Here is a 27210-nt window from a genome sequence, read left to right as displayed (position 1 = left end):
TCCACATCATCTGCTCTGATGCTTACATTTGTTCTTTCTTCCCTTGTGCTAAGAAGAAGCCGCCTCCGTGAACAGCAGATTAAAACCCACGGGATTCAATTCAGAAGAACTTACGTTCAACCCAGCGAAAAGACCCAACATTGAAAAGCCTCTGCCTGTTTCCCGTATTAGCAGTTCTGATATGGGGAGCTTTTCCTTTTTCGCCACTTTACAGCAGTCATCGATGTCAAATGTGCCTGTTGCGCCTTCTCACAGGTTGCAGTCCACGCCACAAGCCAATCAGCTACAATCTACCTTTACTCCAGCACCCCCCCCCCCAAAACCTCTTTCTCCATCAAATCAATATGTCCAACCCACAGGTTTGATGCTTGGGGGGATTCCTCTTGGATATGGATCAAAGAACTTACCCTCACTTCCATTGCCTCCGCATTCGGCAATAGGGTCAAGGCCCGGAACTTAGCCATCACAAGCGCAGCAACACAGCAACAGCCAGCAAGAGGAGGATCTTACAGACCTCCAGGCATAGGGGATCATGGGCAAGACCATGCATCGACACTACCACCAATTCTTAGGCAATGAGCATTGGTGGAAGACCACTAGCCAACATTGCTGCAATGATAGTAGAAAAATGCCTTTGCAAAAATCTATTTGTTGGATGATTTTCCCCGAGGCTGCGTAATGTAAATTGATAGCAAATTAGATGTGACATAGGTTTGTACTTTGACATCATAGCCATACCTGTTTACTTGAGTTAACCTTCAACTGCAACTACTGTCAACAAGAATCTGACGAGACGTGAAGGGGTCCTAATTCTCAAATATCTCAATGTCCCTCTCATGAAGCTGCTTTTTGGAATAAATTTGAGCGGCTGCCAACTAGTTTGAGTCACCTCTTCAGAAGTTGAACTGGATGATGTCTGTTAGACGGTCTTTATGCAAATGCTTTTGAGAAGTTTATGTGATTCGCTATGCACATTGACAGACAGTATTCCGTTAAGTCAAAAAGACTAGGCGTAGATTGAGAAAAGTAATGAAGCATCAAATATATTTTATGGACATGATCATGCGACTCCTCTGAGGAACTACTTATAGAACATCCTTGTTTTTTCTTAACTTCCTATTGCATAAGGCATTGAAACGGACTATGTCATAGAATGAAAACTTAGAAATTGCACTGGGAGGAAAAGGATTATACCCGAAGTGACATGACAGGGTCAGAAAGAAATTGCACTGGGAGGAAAAGGATTATACCCGAAGTGACATGACAGGGTCAGAACTTTACAGTATGACTCTTGTCCCTGCTATAAATTGAAATTCAAAAATAGATGGAGATGAGTTCCAAAAACAGAGCAGTTTTTTTGCCGGGGGAAAAACAAAGCAATTGCGAAGCATTTAATTGGTGAATTAGACTCCACGTTCAGTGAAGATGTATGGGACATCTGCCTTTAGCCCTTTTTTCTTTGAAAATAAGTTTTCTTCTCTTTTCTTTCTTAATTCTTACTTAATTTCGTTTGCCGTGCAATATTTTTCTTTTTGTCATAAAACAGGGACGGTTTCTCAAGCTCTGCAAATAATTGCCTCTCTACGAAGGCAACGCTGACGCTGATTTCTAGGTCATGCAACTTTGGAAAACTACACAAGCGCGACATATTTTTAGTAAGACAACTAGATTTTCCTAAATATACGGTATTTATTTGCGTCTAATCTAAGTAAAAGATTCTTCTCTTTTTCCTTTTCTTTCTTTTTGATAAAATTCCGAAATCCGAAATAACCTCTAATTAGGAATTTAACATTTTCTTGAATAATTAATTCAATCCAATTCAATTAATTTGAAATATATAAAAATTAGATAGATTTTAGCGTTCTGGTGGCGCAAGGCTGAGTTTCCCGCCGAAGAGGTCTAGCTGGCTTGGCGGGGTTGCGACACGGAAATCAATCCTTCTTACTTGCCAAGCACGAAACGGTCACCTTCATCTTTGGCGCATTTCGTTATCCACAGAAACTCATTGCTTATGTGCGCCATTTGCTGTTTATATTGTTACAATTTAGGTAACAACAATACATGTTGATGATTCGCATTTCCATTTCCAATTTCTGAATTTTTCCAGCTAAGCCATTATCAATTGAGAATTGAAGGAACGATTTTTATTTGCTCCTTGGGGTCTTCATCTGTTCATTTTTTATTACTTTTGCCAGTGCTTCATCTATTGTTCGATTTGATCTAGCTGTTGCCTCCCCGTATTGAAGTGTTGCTATATTGCCTGACATGTCGCGTTCCTACTCGTTGTGTTAATCTGACGTCCCTTTATCTGGTAGTTGCGAAACTGAGGGAATAGATATATTGTTCGATAATTATCAACAATTGAAGAGATTAAAAGATGGCTATTGCGTGGTTTCGTGTAGAAAAGAGACTATAAAAGTTGACGTTGATCTTCATGTTGCGGGTTCTCAGAAATGACTTGCGTTGATATGCAGGATATTGAAGTAAACGCATAAATGTCACCAAAAATATTGAGAAGAAGACTCCATCATGGAGACATTGACGGCAAAGTGCAAGAGCATTTGGACACTTCAGAAAACTTGGATGCTTCAAGTGAGCCCTTGTTGGAGGACCCTGACTATAACAAGAAAGGAATTCAAAAGTTGGACAATTCAAAAGTGAAAGTAAGAGTTCTGCATTTCAAAAATTAAAGAATCCAATTCTACATTTTTTTCTTTTGCAACTTAGGTAATTTTTTTGAACTTACTTTCTACATTCAGGCATCCACGCTTGAAGACATATGGAATGATGAAAGAAAAAAGGAACAACTACATTGGACCTTCTTATATTCACAACTGATTACACAATGGGCGCATACTCTAGGTATATGTACATATATGATTTTCTAGGGTTTTCTTCTAGTACATTTATCCAGACAAATGAGTATTGCATCACTGTTCTATTGATAAATCTTGATCACTTGCCCAACGTGGATAGTTGTTTCATTAACTGATGAGAGGGATGGGGCACAACGTAACATCAACTCATACGTGCTTCAATTTCACTTACAAAACTTGACCATACATAGTATATTGGCAATTGACAATCGAGTTAATCACATTTTTCAAATATGTATCAATAACCAGCTGTATTTGATACTATTAAGTGCCCATACGTGTTCATGCATGTTTAACGGAGCAAAACTTATCTACGAAATGTAATGCTGAAATATGTGTTGATGCATGGCAAAGTCAAAGCATGTGAAGGAAATACCAGCATGTGCGGTATTGAGGTTTCCCCCTCTATTTGATGTGCGACACGATAAGAATTTTATTTGTTTTGTTTGAAATGTGACACAGGAAGGTGGACTAGTGTACGGGTTTCAACAAGTCCTCTGTCAAAGTGTTAGTGTTCATTGCTTTATATACCTTGAAATCTTTGCAACTATAATATTTGTATGGTTTGTTTTTTTTTTTTTTTTAACATGCAAAATTTAATTAGAGAAAATAACACATGGAGACGATATTATATTCTCCTAAACAGAAAACGAAAAGAAAATGGAGGTCCAAAGAGGCTAAAAATGCGACATAGACGTCCTTTGTGCTTATTGGAAAGTATTTGAATAGTGAACCAGAGAAAGGGCACAAATGCAATCCTTTTCTATACCATATACGGGCAATGAGGCAAGGAAAGTAGTGATTGATCTGTAGAATGAAATCTTTTGTCAGTTGAGCATTACATATAGTTGTATCAGAACCAACCATATTTTGACTTGTGCTGCAAATGTGCTTTTTGGCATATTGGAACTGTGGTTGCATCTGAAATATTCCCTGTTTTTTTTTTGGTCTGGAAAAGAAAAGGAGTCACTTTCTATTCAAAAGTCGGACCCAATGTTAATGAGCCAAAGAGAGGAGTGTTTATCAGAGGCGAAAGATAGAAAGTGGGAAACATGGAAATGAACTTGAAGTCCGGGAAAAATAGAGTATCCTTTTAACTTATTTATCGCATGGTGCAGTTGGCCAGTTGGGGGATGGGGATTTGAGAAGGAAAGCTGTTGTGGGGTTGGGGATATTAGAATAAGTGTGGCTTTAGTGTAGGCAGGGTACGGAGAGAGAAAAATATTGGGTGTGGTTGTTAAAGACGTTGGCTCTTTCGTGGTGATGCTAACATGCTATGATAGAGTCTCACATCAGGTAGCCACAAGTTATTCTTGTGATACTAATGTAGTATGGTTCTTCTCCCTTGCAAGTTGGTATTTAAGAGTGGATTCCCCATGTTTGATTGGGTCTCCATCGATTGGTAACTGAGGTTGCCAGAGTGAGTGACGCAAAGTGCAGCTATCAAAGACATTGGCTCTTCAAGGAAGTGCTATGATGGAATTTCACTGTGATACAAGTAATTGTTATGTTTCTTAATAGTATGGTTTTGCCCATCACAAGCTTATTTTTCTGGTTGGGTTTCCCACGCTTACTTAGGTCTCTATCAAAAGAAAATTCTTTCGCAAGTTATGCTGCTTATGTACGGCTGCAATGATGGTTCCAACCATTTATTCGTATCTGAATCTTGATACTGGCAGTCTGTTTTAGCACTGAGACAGTTTTTACTAGACAGTGCTTGATATTATTTATTTTTCTAAGAGCCACATTTGCGGTGATTGGAAAGTGGAATAGGAAAATATTGGAGCTATCATGTAAGATTAGTAAGCATCAGGGTGCTATGTATGTTAATTTCCTGTAGCTAATAGATTTTTCATCTTTTCTTTTAACAAATGTACAGATAATATCACTTTGGTTTTCCTGCACAGTTTAGGTGATGCATTCTGCAACTAATTATTTCTTTTCGGTCTTTGCAGCAAACAATGCAGTTGGATCTAGATCACTGATTTCTCGCCTTTTGTCCCACTCTCCTAATACTCCAAATAGACAAAGCAATAGGATGCTCCCTCCTTCTCTTAGTCCTTTGCAGGTATATTCTATGATATCTTATTTTCACTTCTCACCATTGTTATTTTTCACATCCCACAAGAGAATGCTGCTAAATTTACATGAAGTAGTATTCGTTATGTTTATTGGATGAAGTGACTGATAGAAGTAAACTTACAGTGTTCTAGAGGTACTACATGAAACATGACAAAAGACCAAGAAACTAATCCACAAATTAGGGCTTTGGTTTCAAAAAATTAGGCACTAGCAATAAATGGTTGATTGTTGCAAAATGGCACTTTGTAATTATTAGCATTCTTTTGAAAACGAGATTGAATAAGCTAACTCGACTAGTTAACCTATACAGCAGACCATGGTCTGGTTGACCTATGTGTAAATTGTGCTGTTCTTTGGCGTATGTGATTGGAGCAGAATGCATTGGATTTGGGGAGTGTTTCTATGGTCTCTCTTTTCTGCAGATGTGATGCACATTATTTCTTTTTAGTGAGTGTCCCTGTCTTGTATGCAGAGAGATTGGGTAGCTTCATTGAGTTTTGAGCCTCATAGGATCTCTTCTTTTACTCAAATAATCTGTTAGTTGTGACTGTAACCCATGTTGTCCTTTCTTAGGAAGAAAGACTCAGACATGTACAGGAACGGCTTCAAGTTTCCTTCGATGGTTCTAGAACAGAGCACCAAGTATGTGACTTAGCCCATTTATTATCCCCTAATAATTTTTTATTACACTTATCACTAACCGGCATTCCATTTAGCCACACTTCATTACTCACTGACTCTGCTGTTTGTGGGCATTAATAAATTAGTATATTAATCTACACTTTATTTTGCGGATGTTCTATTTTGTTATCTATTGATGCTAGACAGACAAGCTTATAACGTTTTTTTCTCATTTAGATTGTGGCTTGGCTGACTGCTTCACTTCCAATTGCATATTTTTGGGGTTTAATAACTTCAAATTCTGTTCCCCCACAGGGACTAACTGAAAAAATGGCAAGATACTGATTTTATGCTTCTTTTTTGCCTGCCTATCTATAAAGCTGTACCCTCAGTCCAAATTATTAAATAAAAAAAAAAAAACATATGCATAAAGCTGTACCCATATTGTGTTTATGAGACCTTATTATGAATAGGAAAACACATAATGGTCAATTGTTACTTTGTTATATGTATTAAAAATAATGCAAAATTTTTGTGTTGCAGGATGCACTGAAACAGTTGTGGAAATTGGCTTTTCCCGACAGGGGCCTTCCTCCTCTTAAATCTGAGCTTTGGAAGGAAATGGGATGGCAAGGTGAGGACCCTTCAACAGATTTTAGGTATGGAATCAAACTAATATATTGTACTCTGAAGAGGGAAAATGTAGGCGGATAGAGTTAGTTTAATGGAGCAATTGGTAATGAAATTTTAGAGCATTGATTTTGTAGGATGAAAAGTGGGAGTTTAGATTTGAGTGAATAACAAGTTATATAAGAATTTGTTGATCTCTTCACATGGGCGTGAAACTTAGCTGTGATCATTGTGGCAATAAGGGAGGAAGGAGGAGTGCGACTAAAAAATCATGCTGTAAACCGATCATGTTTGCATTCTTCAAATCGGGGGAACTTTTTTCCCCCCTCAATTATGTGCTTGTAACAACCATGCATTTGGACTTATTGGCTTCCAGACATTAAAAATGCAGTACATCTTTGTGATCAAGATTCATTCAAGAAAACCTACATTGGTAACTGCACTTGCTAACATATAAAAGAAGTCAAGGACTTCTAAAAATTAAATTCTCCCCTTTTCAAATTACAGGTCCCAGCCATATACTTTATGAAACTTACAGTTCTTCCCTCGCTAATAGAAATCCTCTAGTTCAAAGTCTCCTCTCTGTCTAGTGTTTATCTCCATGGCCCTGGACCAACAGTGTCCTTATCATTAGGGCTTAGTTCTGGATATCTTGATAGCTTGATTTTGGAAAGCCCGCACAGTCTCAAAACACATAGGTTCAAGATTAAAAGTTAAGAGCAATCTTTATCCAGTTAGCAGTACTTATTTTGAGACCTATAGTATGATATGTTGACATGAATACTTGTGCATTATCTGCAGAGGTGGAGGGTATATATCATTAGAGAATCTTATCTTTTTTGCCCAGACGTTTCCAGTAAGTTTATTTTCTTGCTTATGCATTTTTGCACGTAATTTTTTGACCTATTAGTTTTCTTCATCCTGCTTCGGTAAACACGAGTCTTATCTATTGAAATAAAATGATTGAACTTGTCACTTTTCTTACCCTGTTTTTGTCAGATCAGTGCCAAACTTTGATTCCTAACCTGCTATTAGACTGTGCTTTATGCTTTTTGGTGTTATGCATGTATTGTTATTTTTTCTTCCCCATTTCTTTGTATGAGCATAGTCCGCTAGGTCATGTCCTTTTGGTTGTGGTATAACACATATCCTTGTGGCTCTGACAGGACTCATTCCAGCGGTTATTGCATAAAAAGGATGGAACCAGAGCAGACTGGGAATATCCATTTGCTGTAGCTGGAATCAACGTATCTTTCATGTTGGTGCAGATGTTGGATCTTAATGCAGGTAATATAAATTTCTTAACTGAAGAAATTCGGTGGAGTAGGAGTAGGGGCTGTCTCCAGAAAGTCCAATCTTCCAGTCGAATATTGTGATTGGACTTGCTCCACATATTCAGATAAGAGGAAGCTTTTTCTCACAAGTTACAGGAGTGCTTTGATAAGATGTTGTTGACATTGACGCACAAATAACTTCTTTTTGTTTATAACTGATGTTAAGTAAACCGACCTAATGAAATGTTATTTTATCAAGCGACCTTCTCAGGTAAATAGTCTTTTATTATCCTTGCAGGAATTCCATCCTCTTCGGCGGGAATCCGTTTCCTAGAGATGCTAGAAGAGGATGAAATGACATTTGATAACCTTTATTGCATTGCCTTTCAAATGATGGATGCTCAGTGGCTTGCCAAACATGCTTCCTATATGCATTTTAATGTAAATATTTCATTGTATTCTGTGATCATTTTAATTTCTTTTGCCCATATAGGGTACCATTCATTTGTTTTATTAATTTTATTTATTTATTTATCAGGATGTTCTGAAGTCTACAAGAACGCAGCTAGAGCGTGAGCTTGCGCTTGAGGATATAACCACTGTGAAAGATATGCCAGCTTACAACTTGTTGAGATAATTGTGTGGAAATAAACCACATCAAAGCATACGCTCAGCACCAAGGAACTTGTACATAAAGTGTCTCGACCCAATAAATTCATGTTGGTTTTGACCCTCGAGAGTTGACTCGCCGCATAGTATCTGGTAGGAATAGTTAGTATATTCTCTGTTGCTATGGAGTAAACATAATGTGACTGATAATTGTTGCAGGGTTAACTAACCGAAGTTTCTTAGTATTTAGATGAACTTTTTAGCATTTTAAGCCATGTTAGCTCATGATATTTTCTGTTCAGAACTATGCTTTTGTAAAGTTTGTTTTGGTTGTAAAACCTATTGGTTATATATATGAATGAACATATTTTCCTCCTTTCTCTTCTGATCACCAAGCAAACTTGAAACCTACATTTTTTTTTTTGGTTAAAGAAACCTACATATTTTCACATTCATTTCAGTTAAAACAAATTTTCTTTACGTGATAAAAGCTAATTTGTTTTTGTTGGGTTGTTATAATACCAAAAAGCAACAGAAGGAAACCATTACATCCCATAGTGAGATTTATTTACCAGGCACTTAAGAAAACAAACGATAATGTCATTTCATATCAAAGAGCATCAGGATAGATGATGAGGAGATTACTAGAATGATAATCTTTATAATCCTAGTTAAATAGCAGAAGTTTGATACTCCAACAATAGAGAGACCGCCTCCGGTCTCCTACCAAACTTGAAAAGAAAACCTCAAAGCATTTAATTTGAAGTTTGGATAATTTTTTAATGGTTTTAGAGCATCAAATATGCATTAGCACCTATTTATCGGTTCGTGCATATACTTTTTAAACTAGATATTCGATCTGTCGTTTGATTCTTGTGAGTGCACTACAGCCCACTTGTTAACACGATTGCGAGCTATCACCACCTGCAGACATTAACATATATATAACTCTCATAAAAGAAGAGTAGTAGAAAAGACAAATATTGGCGTCAATTACCTGGTTGTCCCAATCAGTTTTAAATGTGATAATAGCAAGAACAACAGTTTGGACGAACGTCCCAAATAGCATTCCTATCCAAATACCCTGCAAAAGGCAATATAATTACTGGCATTTTCTTTTCTTTTTCCCTAAAGAAATTTGTATCATTGTATGAGAGAGAACGAGAGGGTAGATGGCATAATTTGTATACCTTTACTTGCAATTTTAAAAGATGACCAAGAACTATTCCAACAGGAATACCGATTATGTAATAGCAGCCAATGTTTACGTATGCTACGATGCTTTGCCAGCCTGCTCCAATGGAAACTCCTGTTCACAGTTAGATATAATCAATCCCACTGACTTCAAATTCACTTAACCTCCAAACAAGATATTCTTGAGATTTATGAATCTTTCGTCTCACATTTTCTCTCTATTTTAACATCTAAGTTTTGGATAAAGTTGTTTTAAAATATTTATTTTACACTGACTCTTCACATGCGGATTTAAAACAAGCCGGCATATTTTAAGTTCGTGACATTAACGTATAATGTTAAAAAGGGCATAAATTATACTCCTCTGGTCTTTAATATAGAACCCAATTCTTGAGTTGGTTTTTGTCCTAAATATAAGACATATTTCTTTTATTTATCAATTTCCTCTAAACTACTCCTATGGATATTCCCTCAACCATAATTAAGTAGAAGAGGGAGAGGAAGTATTAAAAAGATGATTATGGTGTTTTAGGAAAAATGTGTCACTTTTCTTATAATTAACTAATTTACCTAAGTTCCTTAATCTAAACAAATTAGTTAAATGGGTCTTATATTAAGAACTGGAGGAGTATGTCACTTTCATTGTTGACATAATAGACCACGTATGTTATTTTTTGTCTCCAGAATAGTAGAGGAAAGAAATTGGAAGAGCTGATCAAATTTACCAGAGAGGACAGGTTGAACACTGTTCAACAACATGGAGACTGATAACAAAGGTGACAAATGGCCGACGGCTTCGGCCACTTCTGGATTTGGAATGAACATGTAAGCAATTCTTTCCCTCAAGAATAAGAACAACAAAAACAGCATGAATCCAATGGCCAATGATGTAAGAACAGTGACCACAATTGAGAATTTTGCAGCGTTTGAACTCCCTCTTCCAAGCTCATTTGCTACCCGAACACTGCAAATCAAGCAGTTTATTGTTTTTCCCCCTCTTTTAGAAGATAATCAGAGGCATCAAATTTATGACGATATTATTTTTGTTGAGAAACATCTCAAGGAAAATTATTATTGAGTACCTAGCTGCAGCACAGAATCCAAGGGCTATCATCATTTCCCAACCATTTATGTTGAGGCTGCAAGAGAATGATATTTTGAGGGCAATCAATCAAAAAGGTTTCTCTATGAAGAAGGTAGATTATGGAAGTTAATGTGAGATTGTGAAGCACAGTAAAAGTAGAAATGAAGTAGAATTACCATATGGATAAAGCATCAATGGAAACCTGGGCATTCTTCATGTTCCCTGTTAGAAGAATCAAAACTGTGTTGTACCAGATCTCCAGACTGTAAATAAAAAGCATCAAATCAATAGCTTTGAGTTGATAGAACTAAAATACAATAATGCACGCTAGCTCCATTGACATTTGAGTCCTGAATGAAGCGCAACAAAACCGATTCTTTCTTTATTCTTCACGACTAGAAACTTGGTTCTTTTTCACCCGTTACTTACCACAACATAGCTCCAGAAGACAAGGAGAGCTTGATGACAGGCCAGAGATCTTTGAAAGCCAAAAATGAGAAACCTTTCCAAGTTTCTGGGCATTTATGAGTAATAAACAAAAGCTGTCCCACATTAGGAATCCAATATGCCAAGGCTGTTGACGTCATTGCTCCATTAAGCCCAAACTTGAACTTAACAGTCAAAAGCCATGACAGAGAGAGGTGAATGGAAATCGAAAATGCGGCAAGGTAGGCGATGATCATGTTCTTGCTCTGTGCTTGTAGAAACATTTGGCAGGTGAATGACACTACGAAAGCAAGAATCACAGCTATAGACCAAAGAGAAATGCTTCCTGCTACTTTTGCAATGCTCTCTTCTTGGCCTAACGCCTTCAGAATTGGGGTTGTAAAGATGAAAACAGGAAGAAGAAAGATTGAGGTCAAGAACAACACAATCCAAGACCTCTGCAGATATAATCCAAGCATCTCATAATTTTTTGCCCCAAAAGCTTGCCCGCATAGAGTTTCCAATGCACTTGCCATTCCTAGCTGAAAAGTTTTTCCTCATTCTTCATATTCACTTCACAAACTGTTTAATCAAAGACCAAGTTGACAACAAGCAAAAGAAAACTCACCAAAACGCCATTAGCGAACCTGACTAGCACTGTCATGACCAGAGCATAAGCAGCAAGTTCAGAGGAGCCTATGTGGCCAATGAAGGCTTGGCTAACTACAGTTACACCAAACGTCGAAAACCTGGTAAAGATGGCAGGACCAGCGACCACCCACATCTTCTTGCTCTCTTTCCATACTCTCTTCTTCAGTGACTCTTCCTCTTCTTCGTCAATGAGCTCCTCTGGATTGGTTTGCTTCAGTAAAAGCTTCTCCTTTAGGTCCTCTCTCATTTTCTCCAGTAGGGATTAATGGACTGCTTGGCCTGTGACTGGCAATAATAAATGATGCAGCGCAATAACTCACGAAGAGACGAGAAACATCAATATGTTAAAGAGAATAAAGAGAAAACGATGGCATATATTATGCCCCTTCATGGCCTTTTCAGGAGGCCATTTGCTTTCGTACTGCACATGGTGTCTATCTTCACAGGGATATCAACTTGAATTCCCGTTATTCTGCATGCTGACACGTTGTGTTCCTTTCTACACTCGGTTGCCTTTATCTGTATTTGTAGAGCATTATTTTCTCGTTTGTACCAGAAGGGCTTTTTTATATATTTATCTGAAAGATTGATTTTGTCATCCCCAAATCATTTTACACTGATTGGCTTAGATTAAGGGAAAGAAAAATAGTTAGAAATATAGATAAAGGAATATAAAATTATGATGAGTGATTATTATTATTTGGATAAGCATTAAGTATAAAAGGAGGGAATTATTTAAGTATCCTCCTCTAATATTCTTCCCAGCTCACCGTTAATTTTTTCATCATTGATAAAGATACGACAACATGAATAATTTTACAGTTGAATTAAATGTCTTGTCTCATCCACATCTTGTATTTTTCTGAAGTAACCCAAGATTTAGATATTTAAAATTTTTGCCAAGTGAGGCCCTTTACAATACTCAAAAGTCACAAAAATGTAGTATTTACTATATCGTTTGAATTGTCTCTTGAATTTAGAAGGCGCAGCAATAGAGGAAGGTATTGAAAACGCAACCATGAATGAACCGGTTGATACATTGATTCATGTTTCAATAGCTTCGTTGGATCAATTTGGGATTGGTCTGGTCATGATTAAAATACTATTTCAATAAAAAAAACAACATTATCCATGGTTTGTATATATCTTCACATAATCCAATAAAATAGAGTTATTAAAACATAAATATCATAGCTTACTATTTTTTTCTTAACTTCTAAATTCATAAACATATTGATTCAGATCTTATAAGGTAAATATATGATACGATTATATTAGTAATATATATTTGTTATTATCTTATTGTTGGTAGAATTAGATTAACAATGACCAAATTCAATTCTAAAAATTGGTTTTTTTATATTAACATGAATCCTCTCATAGTAAGTATTATATTTGATATTATCAATATTATATGTGGAATCTTTTTTATAAAATCTATTCTTTAAATTATTTGTCATTTTGTAAACCAGTCTCTTTTATTCATCCAAACTCATCCTAAATCAAGATCCCTCACATGGCGCTCTTTCGTTAAAACACTCAGCGAACCTTGTTGCCCAAAAAAATCAGTTGTAACAAAGCCCAATCTGATTTAATAAAATTTGGGTGGGCCTCAATGGAGCCCAAAAGATGACACTGTCGTGAGCCTTGGATACCCAGCATGTGGCCCGATGTGGGGGAGCCACCGAGCAAGGATTTCGACGGCCACATGGCCCGTATTAGTGTGACAGGTGGCCCCCTTCCAAATTCGACCGTTATCCACATATAACACCATGCTCCAGATCGCAGAGCTTAATTATAATCAGGTCAGGGGATTAGGGAGCTAGTGAGGAACATGTGCAGTGAAATTAAAAATTCTGATATGATAATTTAAAATAAAGGTGCATGCGAGTTGTTTTGAGGAAGGTGAATGGTAGATACGGGCTGGAGGGAATTCATATAAAAATAATCCTGCAATTAACGGGAAAATTAAAAAAAAAAAGTTGTTATAAAAAGTGTATCAAAGTTTGTGCTATCTCATTTTCATATATGTGTGTGTGTGTGTACATAATTACGAACTACGTGTAATAGTCTGAAGCTTAGGTCCTAACTAATATCCAACAGAGGGTAACTTTCAAGTTTAAAAGGAAAGCGACCAACAAAAAATGGGAAGCGAAACAGGTGACCCGACACAGAGCCAGTCAAAAGTCCAACCAGAACCAAGCTGTGATGTGAGATAACGACAACCTCTTTTCTACCTAAACAGGGTTAAATGAAACGCATCACCGTTTTGGAGAGGCAATCATGGAGTTACTTATTTTGCCTATATTCAAACAAAAAAGCCTCACTTAAACTTGCAATCCAGCATACATATGACCAAATCAAAATTAATAATCATCTTAGCCCGACAGGAGAAAACTGATCAGCCAAAAAAAAAAAAGGTTAAATAATTTCATTTAAAAAATTTTTAAAAAATTGATAATTTAATTTATCTCGGGTGGAATCTTAACAGCCCCTGAGTGGAAAATCAGGAACCCTTTTTTTATTTTCATGACATAAAGTGTAATTTTTTTCAAAACGAAATAATCAAGGACTTGTTTTTAAATTATACAAAATATTATTATATCAATTAATAATTAACAACCCTTCCTTGCGGATTGGAGTTTTAAAAAGTATAATTGGGGCATATTAAACGGAAGGGAGAGTTGGATAATGCCGGAAACGGACAAAACTAAAGCGTAAAGCGAAAAAAGATAGTAAAAAGAAAATAAACGTTGGCATTTGCTCTTCCCGGTGCCTCCCCACTTCAAAAACATCACGCTATCCTCTGTCCCTGAGTTGGATCATTACATGATTAATGGGGCGAATTAAAAAAGGGTCTTTTTTTTGTGGGTGTCAAATAAATATAGCCAAGAAATAAATCAACTGCTGTTTCCTTCTCTGGTCTTTGTGAACCGATTTCGGCCAACAAAGGCGTTGTTTCGTTTTTCAGGGGCTTCTGATCTTCTTCCTCCCTAATTCTAAAGCCCTAAAACCCAAGATCCGTCACTGCCACGGTGCAATTTTCAGTGCTTGGTTTGCCTGCTCCTTGGCTGAATTTGCATTCCGTGACGACCCGGTGATTTTGATCACGGTTTTAGGGTTTTTACTTCCTGATTGCTCCGTCCGTTTCTTTGATAAATGGCGAGCAGAAAGGAAGATGAGAGAAATGAGAAGATTATCAGGGGTCTCATGAAGCTTCCGCCTAATCGAAGATGTATCAACTGCAATAGTCTGGTATTCCCTGTCTCCCTTCCGAATTTCTCTTTCTCTCCTTCATTTCTTGGTTTGGCTTCTTCGTCCATCTTGCGCACGCATGCTGCGTTTCCGATACATTTCTGTTTTTAGGATGTCTATTCTGTAGTTCTTTCAGAGCTAAACCCTCCGGCCGTTGAGTGGTTTAGTAGCCGAGAATCTTGATGGCTTGTGAGTGTTACATGTTGTTGGCCTTGATAGTTTAATTTCAAGGTACTGCCTTCCCTGTTGCGGTCCCCAAATCGTAATGCCTTAGCTGAAATTTCGCGTTGATATCAATAACTATCAAAGACGTGACGCAACCAAGATTTTTATGGTAGCTCCAAATATATATTTCTTTTCCTTTGCGAATTGATCCTGTGACAATCCTCTTCTTAGCTCTCAATGCAGGGTGGTCTAATTTCAGGGGGTATTTTCTATGAATCCTGTACTATATGTATTTGTGATCAGCAACACTTGAACTTCCTGTTTTGATAGTTTATCTCTTATCAGACGATTCACAGTCAATCGCTTAATTTACACGTGTTATTTATTTATTTTTGCAGGGTCCGCAATATGTCTGTACGACTTTTTGGACCTTCGTTTGCATGACATGCAGTGGCATACAGTGAGTCCCCCCCTCCCCCAAAAACCAAAAAAAAATCGTACCTTGGATTTCTTCATCAAATAAAAAAAAAAATGCCTTGGATTTCAATAGAGACAGAAGATTCCATATATAATACTTTATCTATATATCATAGACAATTGATTTGAGAATCTGATGCATAACATACTTGCAACTTATTTCCTAAATTCTGTTAGTTGCTGTGCTTATAGCTGTAGTCAAGAAAATGACCATTTCAAGCAATAAAATGTCGTGCTTGAGTGACCGATCCTTTGGCTGAAAATCACGGCTGGGCTGTCTGCATTGTTGTGGGTAGTTTCTAGAACCTGAAATTTAATTCAAAAGCCTGAAATTCTAAATGAGAAATTGTCACACTATTTTATTTTGGTTTCCTTTTGCAATTTTTTGGTATGTGATGACAATCATGGAAGGGAGGAACAACTAATGCAAAAATTAATGCTTTCTCATGGAGTATTTCCCCCACAATTGTGTGTCTCTTTAAGTACAAGCATGGGACGTCATCAAAATTAACAGTTTTTTAAACATATGTTCCTTCTATTTGGTTCGCTTTGTGATTTTGTGTAGCATTATATAGCATTTCGCTCATATTTTAACGATCACATTTTATCCTTTGCAGAACTAGTATTTATTCCTGATGTTAACTAGTGGAACTTCATTGGAGCTTCACTAGTTTTTGTACATGATATATTGTGTATGGTTCTTAGAATTGCCTGTCTAATTTAATGTCATGCAGTCGTGAGTTTACCCATCGAGTTAAGTCTGTATCAATGGCAAAATTCACTTCTCAGGAAGTAGAAGCTCTTCAAAATGGTGGCAACCAGGTAAAGGGTGAATTTTCTTTGGGCTGATATTTGGAGCCGGCGTTAGTTACATCCTGAAATGAGTTTATCTATGTGTAACTCAATACAGCGTGCAAGGGACATATATTTGAAAGATTGGGATTTCCAAAGGCAGCGTATGCCAGATAGCAGGTGCAATTGTTGTTAAGAGCAAAAGAAGTATCATGATAATGGACAAATATATTTGTGTATTTGTAGACTTAATAACTTAAAATACTTTATTTTTGCAGCAATGTTGACAAAATAAGGGAATTTATAAGGAATGTGTACATTGACAGAAGATATGCTGGAGCAAGGTCCTCTGACAAGCCTCCAAGAGATACGCAGGCAATATATTTTTAAATATTGATACGTTGCTGTGATACCAGTATCTTCCTGAAGCTAACTTTGTTTTGGACTTGTATTTTTTCTTTTTCTTTTTTTGCCCCCCTTCCTGAAAGGAAAATAGACTTGCTGAATTTCTGATAACATTTGGTAGTTGGTAGCTTGGATTGTAGGATATGACTGTTGATTCCATTGCAATAAAATATAGATATGGATTCAATACGGATCAAAACATTATACTAGTTCATGGATATATAATTAGAGTGATCTGACTGATCATTTTTTCCTTTATTATGTGCACTTCATGCAAATTTTCTAATGAAACTTCAGTTTTTGGTTTCAATGATGTTCAATGAGTCTTTCGTAGTACTGATAAATGAAATCAATAACATGCCACAATACTATAGATCTGAGTTAATTATCACCCTCCAGTTCAATGCTTATGTGTTTGTTTGGCAATTGACTGTAGAGTCCTAGAATCCATGGAGATGACACAAGGCGTGCTAGCTCATATCATTCTTATTCTCAGAGTCCGCCATATGATTACCAATATGAGGATCGGCGGTACGGAAGACAAGCAGCTGCATTGACCAGGAAGCCTGGTTCAGACAAAGGTCGTTATGAAGGGAAGATATCTAGTATAATGTATAGTCCTGGGCGCTTCAGTGACCATGCATCTGAGGATGGTTTTGCTAATGACGGATCTGGTCCAAGAAATTCGGACTATTCTGTGTCTAATGCTGGTGAACAGTTTAAATCTGCTGTGCAGTCTCCTAAGTTTTATAGGGACATGCGAAGCAGTCCGTTCCATCAACGTTCTAGTGCTGGTTCAAGTGAAGATATATGGTCTCCATCTCGGTATACTTCTTTGGAAACAATCGTCAAGGGTAATTCAGATGGACATCATCCACAGGTAAGTTCTTTTTCGTTATTCTATCTATGGTTTAAAAAAAAAAAAAAAAATCATGTGTGCTTGCTGATGATCTAGGAAATTGATAATTGTTTAACCCAAGTAAACTTAAAATCATCAGTGTGGGAGTGTTTTGATGGTGATTTAGTTTTTTTTTTTTTTCCCCCTTTTCCTTTTCTTGCTCCTTTCTGTAGTTTGAACCAAATGACATATCATCTAGAAATACATTCCTTTCTCATGGACTATTTCCCCCTGAAGATGGCTTTTCTCTTTGATTCAATTGACCGGATAAAAGCTTTAGTTTCTTATCTCCATGGTTGGAGCCTGTAGATCTGGAATTAACTGCTGAAGGGAATTTTTTCAGTCTTTGGTTGCAAAAGATTTTAGTTTGCTTTTCTTCTATACCAGCCAAAGAAGGGAAAAAGGGTCCTTCCCTGATAAAAACAGGTGTTGAATCCTCTGGTGTAGTAAATGTGCGTGTGTAAAAACATATGAAAGGCTAAGAACGACGTCAATACAAAAGTTATTCATAAAATAGTCATTTGCCGGATGTTTGTAAACCCTCAATTGTGCTGAAACTATAATGCTTCTGTCAATTTATTTGTTCAATATCAGTGTGCAAATACTGACCTTTATGTAATTTCCTTTTTAAATTGGCGGGGAATTGGCTGCATTTTATGAAGTTTGTACTTTTTATTGTCTGGACTTGATGACTGGTGATTATGTAGACATGTTTGATTCTATATATAACTTGTTGATTCTTCCCTTCTCTGTTATTTGATATGATATTAACTGGTGTCCTTTACCCAGAGAATCACACCACAGGGATCAACCGACTGCAGTTCATCATCCCAGAGATCTTACAGCTCTGGTGGTTTAGATTTTTTTTCAGAGCCTGTCCAAGCTTCTGGATCCAATCAAGATAAGGTGTCTGCCATACCAGTATCGCAACAATCACGTCCAGCAAGATCAGTTAGCTTGGATCTTTCAAAGGTAGCAGTGGCATCTGAGCCATTGTCTTCCTTAACGCCACCTATTGATCTGTTTGAGTTTCCAGCATCATCTCAGGCTCCATCAGTGGATTTGTTTCAACCGTCTATTTTGTCTTCAGCTCTATCTTTGAACCAAAATCAACCTTCACAGGCATCACAGTTCTCATCTATTGACTTCTTCGTGGATGTTTCTAAGCAGCAGTCTGCTGCTCCATCTTTGAACCAAAGTCAACCTTCACAGGCATCCCAGTCTTCACCTATTGACTTCTTTGCGGATGTTCCTGAGCCGCAGCCTGCTGGTCCATCTTCAGCTCCATCGTTGAACCAAAATCAACCTTCGCAGGCATCCCAGTCCTCATCTATTGACTTCTTTGCGGATGTTTCTAAGCAGCAGCCTGCTGCTCCATCAGATGAGAAGTCACCAGAGTTCTTTGTGCCTAAAAATGAAGGATGGGCAACATTTGATGTCCCTCAGCACGCAGCAGCATCTCCTGCACAAGTTGAAATTCCAGCAGGAGTTCCATCAACTGACAAGTCTTTGCTGGAGTTATTTGATCCATTTTCAACTGCAAATGCCAGCAAGCAGTGGCCATCTTTTGACACTTCTGGTGTTCATGAACCTTCAATCACTTCCAATGCATGGCATGGTGGTGTGCAGAATGGAGAACAAGCTTCCGTTACTGCAGCAAATGCTCAAGTAAGTAACCTCAGATATTGGATTTGATACTTCTTGTTTTAAACATCATGAGTAATTCATGATGCTATATATTTTCTTTTCTCTGCCCCTTCAAGTATTAGACCATGGAACAAATTGAAAATTAAATCAAGTTTTGTATGCTGATCCTGAACAGCCATGGAATGCATTTGAAGATTCTGGTTCTCACCTTCCTGTAGATACTGCTAGTCAAGGGTTGCAACTGCATAATCTTCCTTCAAGTGGTGATCAGTTTTTAAGCTCAAAAGTTTCTGAGGTTGGTGCATGTGTGCCCTAATATGATAATAGTTGCCAAGGTTTTCAGGGAAAAGAAATTCTAAACTATTTGCTTTTATCAGGGCCCCAAAGGTGGGCTGCAAGACTTTGCCCCTATTGGTGCTTTCAATGATAATGTCCAATCAGATGTTGGTGGTTTACCATATCCTCCAACTGCGCTTCCTCTGATGGTTTGTGCTCTTTAGGTCTCTTGAGCCCCCTTTTTTTTTTTTTCCAATTTCAATTGGTGTTTTTGTTTTTGTGTTTTCTGTTATTAATTTTGTCTCCTTCCAGGAAGAGACTCAACGCAGTGCAACCAACCAGAAATCAACTAATCCGTTTGATCTTCCCCACGAATCTGATGTAGAGCACAACAGTATGGTATGTGATGGATTGTTGGTCGATATGTGTTAATCAGGATGTGATTTTTTTATGTTCCTGGCTTGATACTTCCTGCTGAAGATGGTAGTAAACCAGTTCTTGAGGGTTCGTCAAAAGGGAAAAAGATCTTGAGGCTTTTTCCAACAACTTTAAGTTTTCAAACAAAATGGTTCTTGAATCTTGACATAGTGTTGGGGCTGTATGGGTTGGGAGTTCTATCCTTTCTGCCCCCATTTTAAGTAATTCAAACTCTAGGCTTCTCCAAGAGCTTGTAACTATTGGATTTTGGCTCTGAATTCTGCATAATTTGAGTTTGGAAGGAGTGAAAGAAGTGCGCCCAAAATTTGGTTTTTGACATTTCAATCTCTTGCCCTGCCATATCAAACACTGCCAGGGACTCATCTGGATATAATTTTAAAGCTGAGCCTTTATTATGTTTGAATCTTAGCATGCTAGAGTCCACTACCTAGCTTTCTCCTTTCATATGGTAAAAAATGCATAGTAGATTTGACATTGTGACATTTCTCAATGGAGTTGTCTCTCATGATATACTTCTATTGTAAATAACCCTGACTGCATCATAATGTTGAACCTAAATACTCCCTCCGTTCCTTATTATAAGAGACGAATAACCGAATTACGTTGTTCAAAAAAACAGTTAAAATTAGTTAAGAACAATTAATGTGTAAAAAGTATAATTTTTTTTCCTAAAAATGCCCTCATTAATAAGGAGAGAGAACATGAGAGAGAACAATGGTAAATTATTAAAAGAAAGAGAAGTGGGAAGGAGAGAGAGTGTGAGTTAGAGACAATAAATATGGATAAAATAGGAAATCAATACAAAAAAGTAGAAACAACTTTTAAGTGTTTCTTATATATAGGAACATGCCATAAGCATCAAATGTCTCTTATAATAAGGAACGGAGGGAGTATAATTTAAGCCTTGCCTGAGAATTTAATTCACTTGCATGGTGGTTACGAGAGGTAAACATGTTCTTCTGCATTTATCTAATCTGTTTTCTTTTATCAACTGCAGTTCCTTGATCTGAGCTCATTGCAAGCTGCTCTGCCGGATTCCCCGTTAGCTCCTCCATACAATGGTGGTAATGGTATAGCTGAACCATGGCTCCCTCAAAGTGTGACACCATATATTTCTTCTGCAGGACAAGGTAGTCTTCCAAGATTCTCCTAGAGCTTAAACATGACCAAAGTACTTTCATTTTTATTACAATCATGACCAGATTTCTTGCCCCCCTGCAGTTTGAAACGTCTTTTATTTGCGTGCACAAGTAAATGTAATTATTCAAATACATGTGGTGGCAGGATTTTCTTTTTATCCTTCATATTCTGATTTTGGTTCAATTATGTAGGTGGTCTAACCTTCATGGCTGCGCAGCCACCTAGCTCTCAAATACCGTAAGTTGCATCATGTCCTTGTATTTTATTTGTGAATCCAAATAATGGTGGTTGTGTTTATTGCTGATTTTGCCTTGAATCTAATAGCTTGTCTTTTTTTTTTTATTCCAATAAATAAAATTTTAAAGTAGTCATGGACGGAAGTGTTAAAGTTAGTTGTTTGGGCATTTTTCATTGGACTCCGTGACCTTTCCATACAAATGACTTTCTGAGTTGCTTATTTACAGGAACATCCCGACCCAAGGACCAGTTGCATCTTTTGGGGGAAATCCGTTTGCATAGGATTTGGTTGTGTAGTGTGGTGTTCTTTTCACGTAAAAATATGTGCATGGCCATCCAGTAGCTCCTCATAGGAGTCATTAGTGTGATTTATTCCTAGTCACAATGTCTTCAATTGCTACTGCAGTAAGTGAGGCCTTGCAATTCATGGTTCCTGCGGCATGCTGGCCATGATTATTAAATTACGTTGTTCTCAGAAATCAGAATTATTGATCAGCAGTTAGTGTTCTGGCGGGTATTGTAATTTAACGTAGACAAATTGGAATTTAGGGTGAGATCTTCGACGCATTGATTGATATACATATTGTAATTGTAATTGATTTCCCCTCTAGATGCTGTATACAAAATTAAGATTTTGATTTAATCCTTGTGCAAGAGAGGATAAAAGATTATTGGAAGACGATGAATTTAGTTTTGCTATATTGAAACCCCTTGACAGTGTGTGCTCTGTAAATAATTAGAAACTTTAAAAGGCTTTGGCCCAAAGGAAGAAACTTTAGAATTCTTATAAACTAGTTTAATGGCACATACTTGGCTATGGCCAGTGTAATTGCTGTACGGGCTAAATTATGCAAAAACGCCGTGGGGTCATCAATCTCCTGAGGAAATTTCCATTTAACCGATTAATGTTGCCGCCATTGAAGAATGGCGATAATAGTGAAAACGTGACGGTAGAACTACGATTTACACATTTTCTTATCTAGCCAGTGAAGCCGGACTTCGAAAACAGCGAACAATGGACGTACTTGGGGTGGAAAAGTGGTACCATGCTGTTACAAGTTGAATTTTCATTTACGGAGAGTTCGACTCTTTGATGGGTTCACTTGTTTTGTCTATTGTTTCAATATTAGCATGGTTATCTTCGAAACATCGAGATATCTGTGAGGTAGAGAGGACCGACCTCCCTACTTCTCATAAAGAGAAGCGTCGTCTCTCTCCGCTGGTGCAGAGAATATGCTGAAAAGAGAAGGCAAGGCAAGAACCTCTTCACAAGAAAGTGGATTTTGAGGTCTCTAAATAATTTGAGCACTACCATAAAAGATCTCTCCATGGGGATGTACATAGTAGTAGTTCCTTCCTTCTCATCGTAATTGTCAGAAGGATGAAACTGACTGACAAGTGACAACCAGTACCCATTCACCTGCCTTCTGTATTATCTAAATTTACCTAAGCCAGCTACCTCTGACTTGAATAAACAACGCTTTGCCAAAAATCTCCAACCCAAGTGATCTTCTCTCCCCTCTCTCTCTCTCCTGTGCAGGTCTCATTTATTATAGCAGTTCCACTAAATTTTATCAGTACCCAACATTCATTGTGCTCTTTATAGGGAAAACAGCAAATCCCAAAAAAAAGAAAAAAAAGAAAAATGATGTCATTCTGCGTAATGAGCTTGATTGCTTTGAGGTGAGTTTCAGTCAGTGATCTCATTCACTACTGATAAATCTCAAAAAGCAAACTAAGGGGTGCTCAAATGTCAAGGATCCCACGCATAAACTTTAATCTCATAAATGGGAACAATGTGCAGATTAGACGAATAATCAATCTCAGAGTGACATGATTAGAGAAAAAAATAAAGTGAGGGGGAAAATAAAATTTCCTAGCTTTGCTGACGAGCCGTGGTGCCACGTGACTCAGAAAAAGAAAGGGAGAGAGAAATTAAAATATTGAAACTCCTCTCGCTGACTTTGGTTTCTATATTGACTATGTAATAAAGTTAAAGGTTGGAGGCAATAAAAGGGTCAGGTAGATCAGTGAGTGTAAAAATAAAGTGGTTCCTCTACTTTCTAGTCATCGAGTATATAACCAACACTCACATGTAGTGCTACCATGTAAAAGCTCTGTATTGCAAAGTTTTGCCTGAAAACAAAAATTAAGAGGAGGGTGGGACAGAGTGGAGATTGTAGCGCCATGGGAAGACCTCCTTGCTGTGACAAAGTTGGGATCAAGAAGGGACCATGGACACCTGAGGAGGATATCATCCTTGTTTCTTACATCCAAGAGCATGGCCCAGGAAACTGGAGATCAGTGCCTACTAATACTGGTAATTTCAGTCACTTCTCAGCTCCAAGCTCTTTCAAATTTTCATACTTTTGATCTCTGATTAAAGTTTGGCATAACGTTATGATAATGGTTTGTTCTTGATCTATCGTAGATTTCTCACTAAACTGATATAGATGAAATCTTCTTCTGTGATTAAAAAGGGTTGTCAAGGTGCAGCAAAAGCTGCAGACTGAGATGGACTAACTACCTCAGGCCAGGAATCAAGAGAGGGAACTTCACACCTCATGAAGAAGGAATGATAATTCATTTGCAGGCGCTTCTGGGAAACAAGTAATCTGCAGAAACCTCCTCCTACTGTTTGCTTTTTCCCTTTGTTTTAATTAGGAAAAAAAACAGGAAGAAAGAAGAAAATTTAGCCACATAGTCACATACACAGCTTCACCAGTCACCTCTCATGTCTTTTTCAATTTAAATGGAAATAAATTTTTATATTTTTTAAATGATATCTTTCTAAAGTTGCGAAGTTATTGGTGGTTGAGCAGATGGGCAGCCATAGCTTCGTACCTACCACAAAGAACAGATAATGATATAAAGAATTATTGGAACACACATCTAAAGAAGAAGCTGAAGAAATTTCAAGCAGCCTTGGACCCCCACCTTGTGTCACCGGACTCAACTACGTCTGCTCAGTTTGTATCTAAGACCTTTCATGACAGAACAAGTTTAGATATGAGCAGCACTTCATCTCTTAGGCTTAGTCAGTCTCAGTCTCAGTCACAGTCTCAGTCTCAGTCCTCCTCCTCCACCTATGCCTCAAGCACTGAGAACATCTCACGCCTCTTACAAGGTTGGATGAGATCATCACCAAAGCCGGACACTAATCTTCTCCAAGTAACCAAAGACAAAGAGCTTGAAGACAACAACGTTAACAGCTTCGAAAACAGTAAGCCGATGATGAAGTCTGCATCAGTACCTGCTGCTTTAAATTTTGTGTCCTATCATCATCAAGCAAAAGATGAGAAAGAGGGTGGAGAGATGGTGTCCCATGAAGAGTTCGATTCCATTCTGTCGTTCGAGAACCTTAATAATGCTGCTTGGGACAAGTCCACTTGTGATTCTGTGCATGATAGGAGTTCTGAGGCTGCAGCTGAGAAGGTTTATGATAAACAGAGATCAGATAGCAACAGTGCTCCTCCATTATCGTTCCTTGAGAAGTGGCTGTTTGAGGAAAACGTGGGCCATGAGGAGATGATGGAACTATCCCCTATGTTCTAACATAGCAGCAACGTATAAGATCAATCCCTGATAATAATTCCGGGGCATGACAATTAAAAAACATGACCAGTCAGAGAGGAAAGGACACCCAAAAAGGAAAAAAAAAAGTTAGGATTTTTATTCTATATATGATGAGGGTCTTGTAGTTTGGATCTCTCTCTTCCAACATGTAACTTGAAGTTTATGAATGATTTACCTCACGCAAGCCTAGTGAATCAATTAACCCAGCTCACTGCCTTGTGAAAAAAACTACAAATGTTTACTTGAGCATGAGGCCATATAATAAGTAATTTTCTGATACTCCCTTGGTGCCCTTTTGAAATTTTTAAAACTTGATGTATATTCTTCTTATTTTCTGTTTTTTTTTCATTTTTTTAATTGCTGCAGCAGTATCTATACAAAATAAAAGAGGCGAAAAATACACCAAAAAAACACTGTACGTTAGTAAATATATAACATGCATATATATGGTCGTTCCATATACAGGTGATTAATTAGAGTGGAAGCTATGACGTGACCGCTGTTTCCAAAGTGTAGAGGCTTATTTGTTCTCACTAAAAGTCATTGATGTCATGGCCAGTAAACTTTAATGGCTTAAATGGTGCATTATTAGGCCAAATCATCAATGTAATTATACTATTGATTACGAGTCTATATATGACGACCCTTGAAAACCTACCAAGTCTATTGGTCGTAATGATCATTATTAATTGATGCTAGCTAGCTACTAAACTTTTCAGAGAAAGGGCATTTGAATTTATGAGAGACTAAAATATAGGCAAAATACCCAAAAAAGAAACATATATCAGCAAGGTGGTGGCCTTTGGCCGTAGGGCTCGAGCTATTACAATATATAGTAAGTATTATAGAATCAAATATACTACCATAATGAACTCTCCACCAACATGAATGAATTTCAATATACTGAGACTAAAAAGGACTATACGGAAGAAACAAAAGTATCCAAATAAGAGTGAAACAGGATGGTGTCACGAAAGTCTTGCAAGCAAATAAGGAAAAAATGGGAGCCTCAAAGTCTTTTCCTTTAAGAAAAATTTTGTATGGGAAACCTGTGATCTTCTTCAGCTTTCGGTGTGGCATATGGCCACAGATCATGCAGCCACCTATGCCCATCACAAGATATCTAACAAAATGGGTTCCAATCTTCTGCTGCTGCATCAGCTTTCAATGCAGAAGCTCCAACCAATCATTACTCGCCATGTGTTCTCATCACGCCCTCACCTTCAGATCTCGTATAACATAACAATGCTGACAAATATTAATGAGTAGCAATAAAAACAAATAATAAGGCAACTATTTGGTGGTGTTGAAGACCAGTTAATGCAGCATGTTGTGATTGGCAGTGGACAACTAAAGATGAGGTGCGTCATTTAATACCCCAAAACTATTTTTACAATGTAATAATCCCAGACAATTATTAAGCACTAGACCATATAGGTCTGTGGAATGAATAGTGATCGAACAAAAACCCAATTATTTCCTCCTTCACAATTATTCTCATATTGGAGGTAATTACTGTCATACTCCCTCCGTTCCTTATTATAAGAGACATTTGATGCTTATGACATGTTTCTATATATAAGAGACACTTAAAGGTTGTCTCTATTTTTTTATATTGATTTTCTATTTTACCCATATTTATTGTCTCCAACTCACACTTTCTCTCCTTCCCACTTCTCTTTCTTTGAATAATTTATCATTATTCTCTTTCATGCTCTCTCTCCTTATTAATGAGGGTCTTTTTGGGAAAAAAATTATACCTTTTACATATTGATTGTTTTTAACTAATTTGAACTGTTTTTTTTATCAACGTAATTCGGTTATTCGTCTCTTATAATAAAGAATAGAGGGAGTACCATCTTACTTATCTTTGTAATCAGCTAAAATTTCCATTTCCCAATATATACACAAATATTCCTAACCCATCGCATATTGTTCAACATACTCGCACATGAAGATCAAGCTTGGCCCAGCATGCTCCCAAATCACATTCAGAAGTCCGTGCCAGCAAGGGTTTCTCTTCTAATTATCTAAAGTCAATATCAATATTGGTCTTTCAAGTTTTTTCTCAGGTTTTCGTCCTCTAAGTTTTAAATCATAAGTTTTAATCCCTCAATTTTTTTATTTAAAATATTAGTCCTTATAATCCAATAAAAATTTGGACTATTTTATTCCTTGAAGGACAAAAAACCTATGATTTGAAATTTAAGGAATCAAAACTAAAATAAGATCAAATTTGAGACCAAAAATTATATTAACCTCATTATCTATCATCACCATGTACCGTAAATCTAAGTATTCCCTGCTTGTTTCAGCGGGAGAAACCCACAGTATTGTGAAACTGTAAAGGACAGGAGGCATGTGAGGTAAAGCTAACAGGAAGTGGAAACCCTAGAAGCTGGAAATTAAATGAAAGAAGGAGAAGAGAGATAAAGATGAGAGGTGTTGGAGTTGGGA

At 37.3% G+C, this 27210-nt stretch overlaps 4 protein-coding genes across 6 annotated transcripts; 3 read left to right on the top strand and 1 right to left on the bottom strand.

Annotated features, from left to right (window-relative positions):
* Window positions 1–1953: 1953 nt before the first annotated feature.
* On the top strand, window positions 1954–8459 carry LOC114719936 (ELMO domain-containing protein C). 3 transcript variants are annotated; one of them, XM_028905510.1, is made up of 11 exons: window positions 1954–2048; window positions 2475–2663; window positions 2760–2862; window positions 3339–3383; window positions 4832–4944; window positions 5532–5600; window positions 6123–6238; window positions 7011–7065; window positions 7376–7496; window positions 7782–7924; window positions 8022–8459. In XM_028905510.1, exons 2-11 carry the CDS (start codon window positions 2496–2498, stop codon window positions 8118–8120), a joined length of 1032 nt encoding a protein of 343 aa, XP_028761343.1. In that variant the 5' UTR covers window positions 1954–2048; window positions 2475–2495; the 3' UTR covers window positions 8121–8459. The 3 variants fall into 3 exon arrangements, with proteins under 3 accessions (XP_028761343.1, XP_028761344.1, XP_028761345.1); XM_028905511.1 differs by lacking the exon at window positions 3339–3383; XM_028905512.1 differs by lacking the exon at window positions 7782–7924.
* Window positions 8460–8821: 362 nt separating this feature from the next.
* LOC114719972 (protein DETOXIFICATION 21-like) lies at window positions 8822–11694 on the bottom strand. The gene is made up of 8 exons (XM_028905555.1): window positions 11425–11694; window positions 10800–11338; window positions 10547–10633; window positions 10369–10425; window positions 10012–10250; window positions 9283–9401; window positions 9090–9176; window positions 8822–9016 (listed from the first exon to the last, which is right to left on the bottom strand). The coding sequence occupies exons 1-8, from the start codon at window positions 11692–11694 to the stop codon at window positions 8939–8941; spliced, it is 1476 nt and encodes a 491-aa protein (XP_028761388.1). The 3' UTR covers window positions 8822–8938.
* Window positions 11695–14319: 2625 nt separating this feature from the next.
* Window positions 14320–21876, top strand: LOC114719935 (probable ADP-ribosylation factor GTPase-activating protein AGD14). The gene is made up of 13 exons (XM_028905509.1): window positions 14320–14702; window positions 15266–15327; window positions 16079–16166; window positions 16255–16316; window positions 16415–16511; window positions 16978–17421; window positions 18229–19107; window positions 19262–19381; window positions 19464–19571; window positions 19675–19761; window positions 20798–20930; window positions 21132–21177; window positions 21405–21876. The coding sequence occupies exons 1-13, from the start codon at window positions 14607–14609 to the stop codon at window positions 21457–21459; spliced, it is 2277 nt and encodes a 758-aa protein (XP_028761342.1). The 5' UTR covers window positions 14320–14606; the 3' UTR covers window positions 21460–21876.
* A 1374-nt stretch (window positions 21877–23250) lies between these two features.
* LOC114719956 (transcription factor MYB60) lies at window positions 23251–25032 on the top strand. Its single transcript, XM_028905533.1, has 3 exons — window positions 23251–23497; window positions 23658–23787; window positions 24000–25032. Exons 1-3 carry the CDS (start codon window positions 23365–23367, stop codon window positions 24730–24732), a joined length of 996 nt encoding a protein of 331 aa, XP_028761366.1. The 5' UTR covers window positions 23251–23364; the 3' UTR covers window positions 24733–25032.
* The last annotated feature ends 2178 nt before the right edge of the window (window positions 25033–27210 follow it).

The sequence above is a fragment of the Neltuma alba genome, unplaced genomic scaffold (genome assembly GCF_004799145.2).
Source record: "Neltuma alba isolate B1F8T4 unplaced genomic scaffold, ASM479914v2 tig00011960_pilon, whole genome shotgun sequence".
Classification (NCBI taxonomy): Eukaryota; Viridiplantae; Streptophyta; class Magnoliopsida; order Fabales; family Fabaceae; genus Neltuma; species Neltuma alba.
The sequence above is the reverse complement of the archived record's forward strand: the minus strand, read 5'-3'. Positions and strand labels throughout refer to the sequence as shown.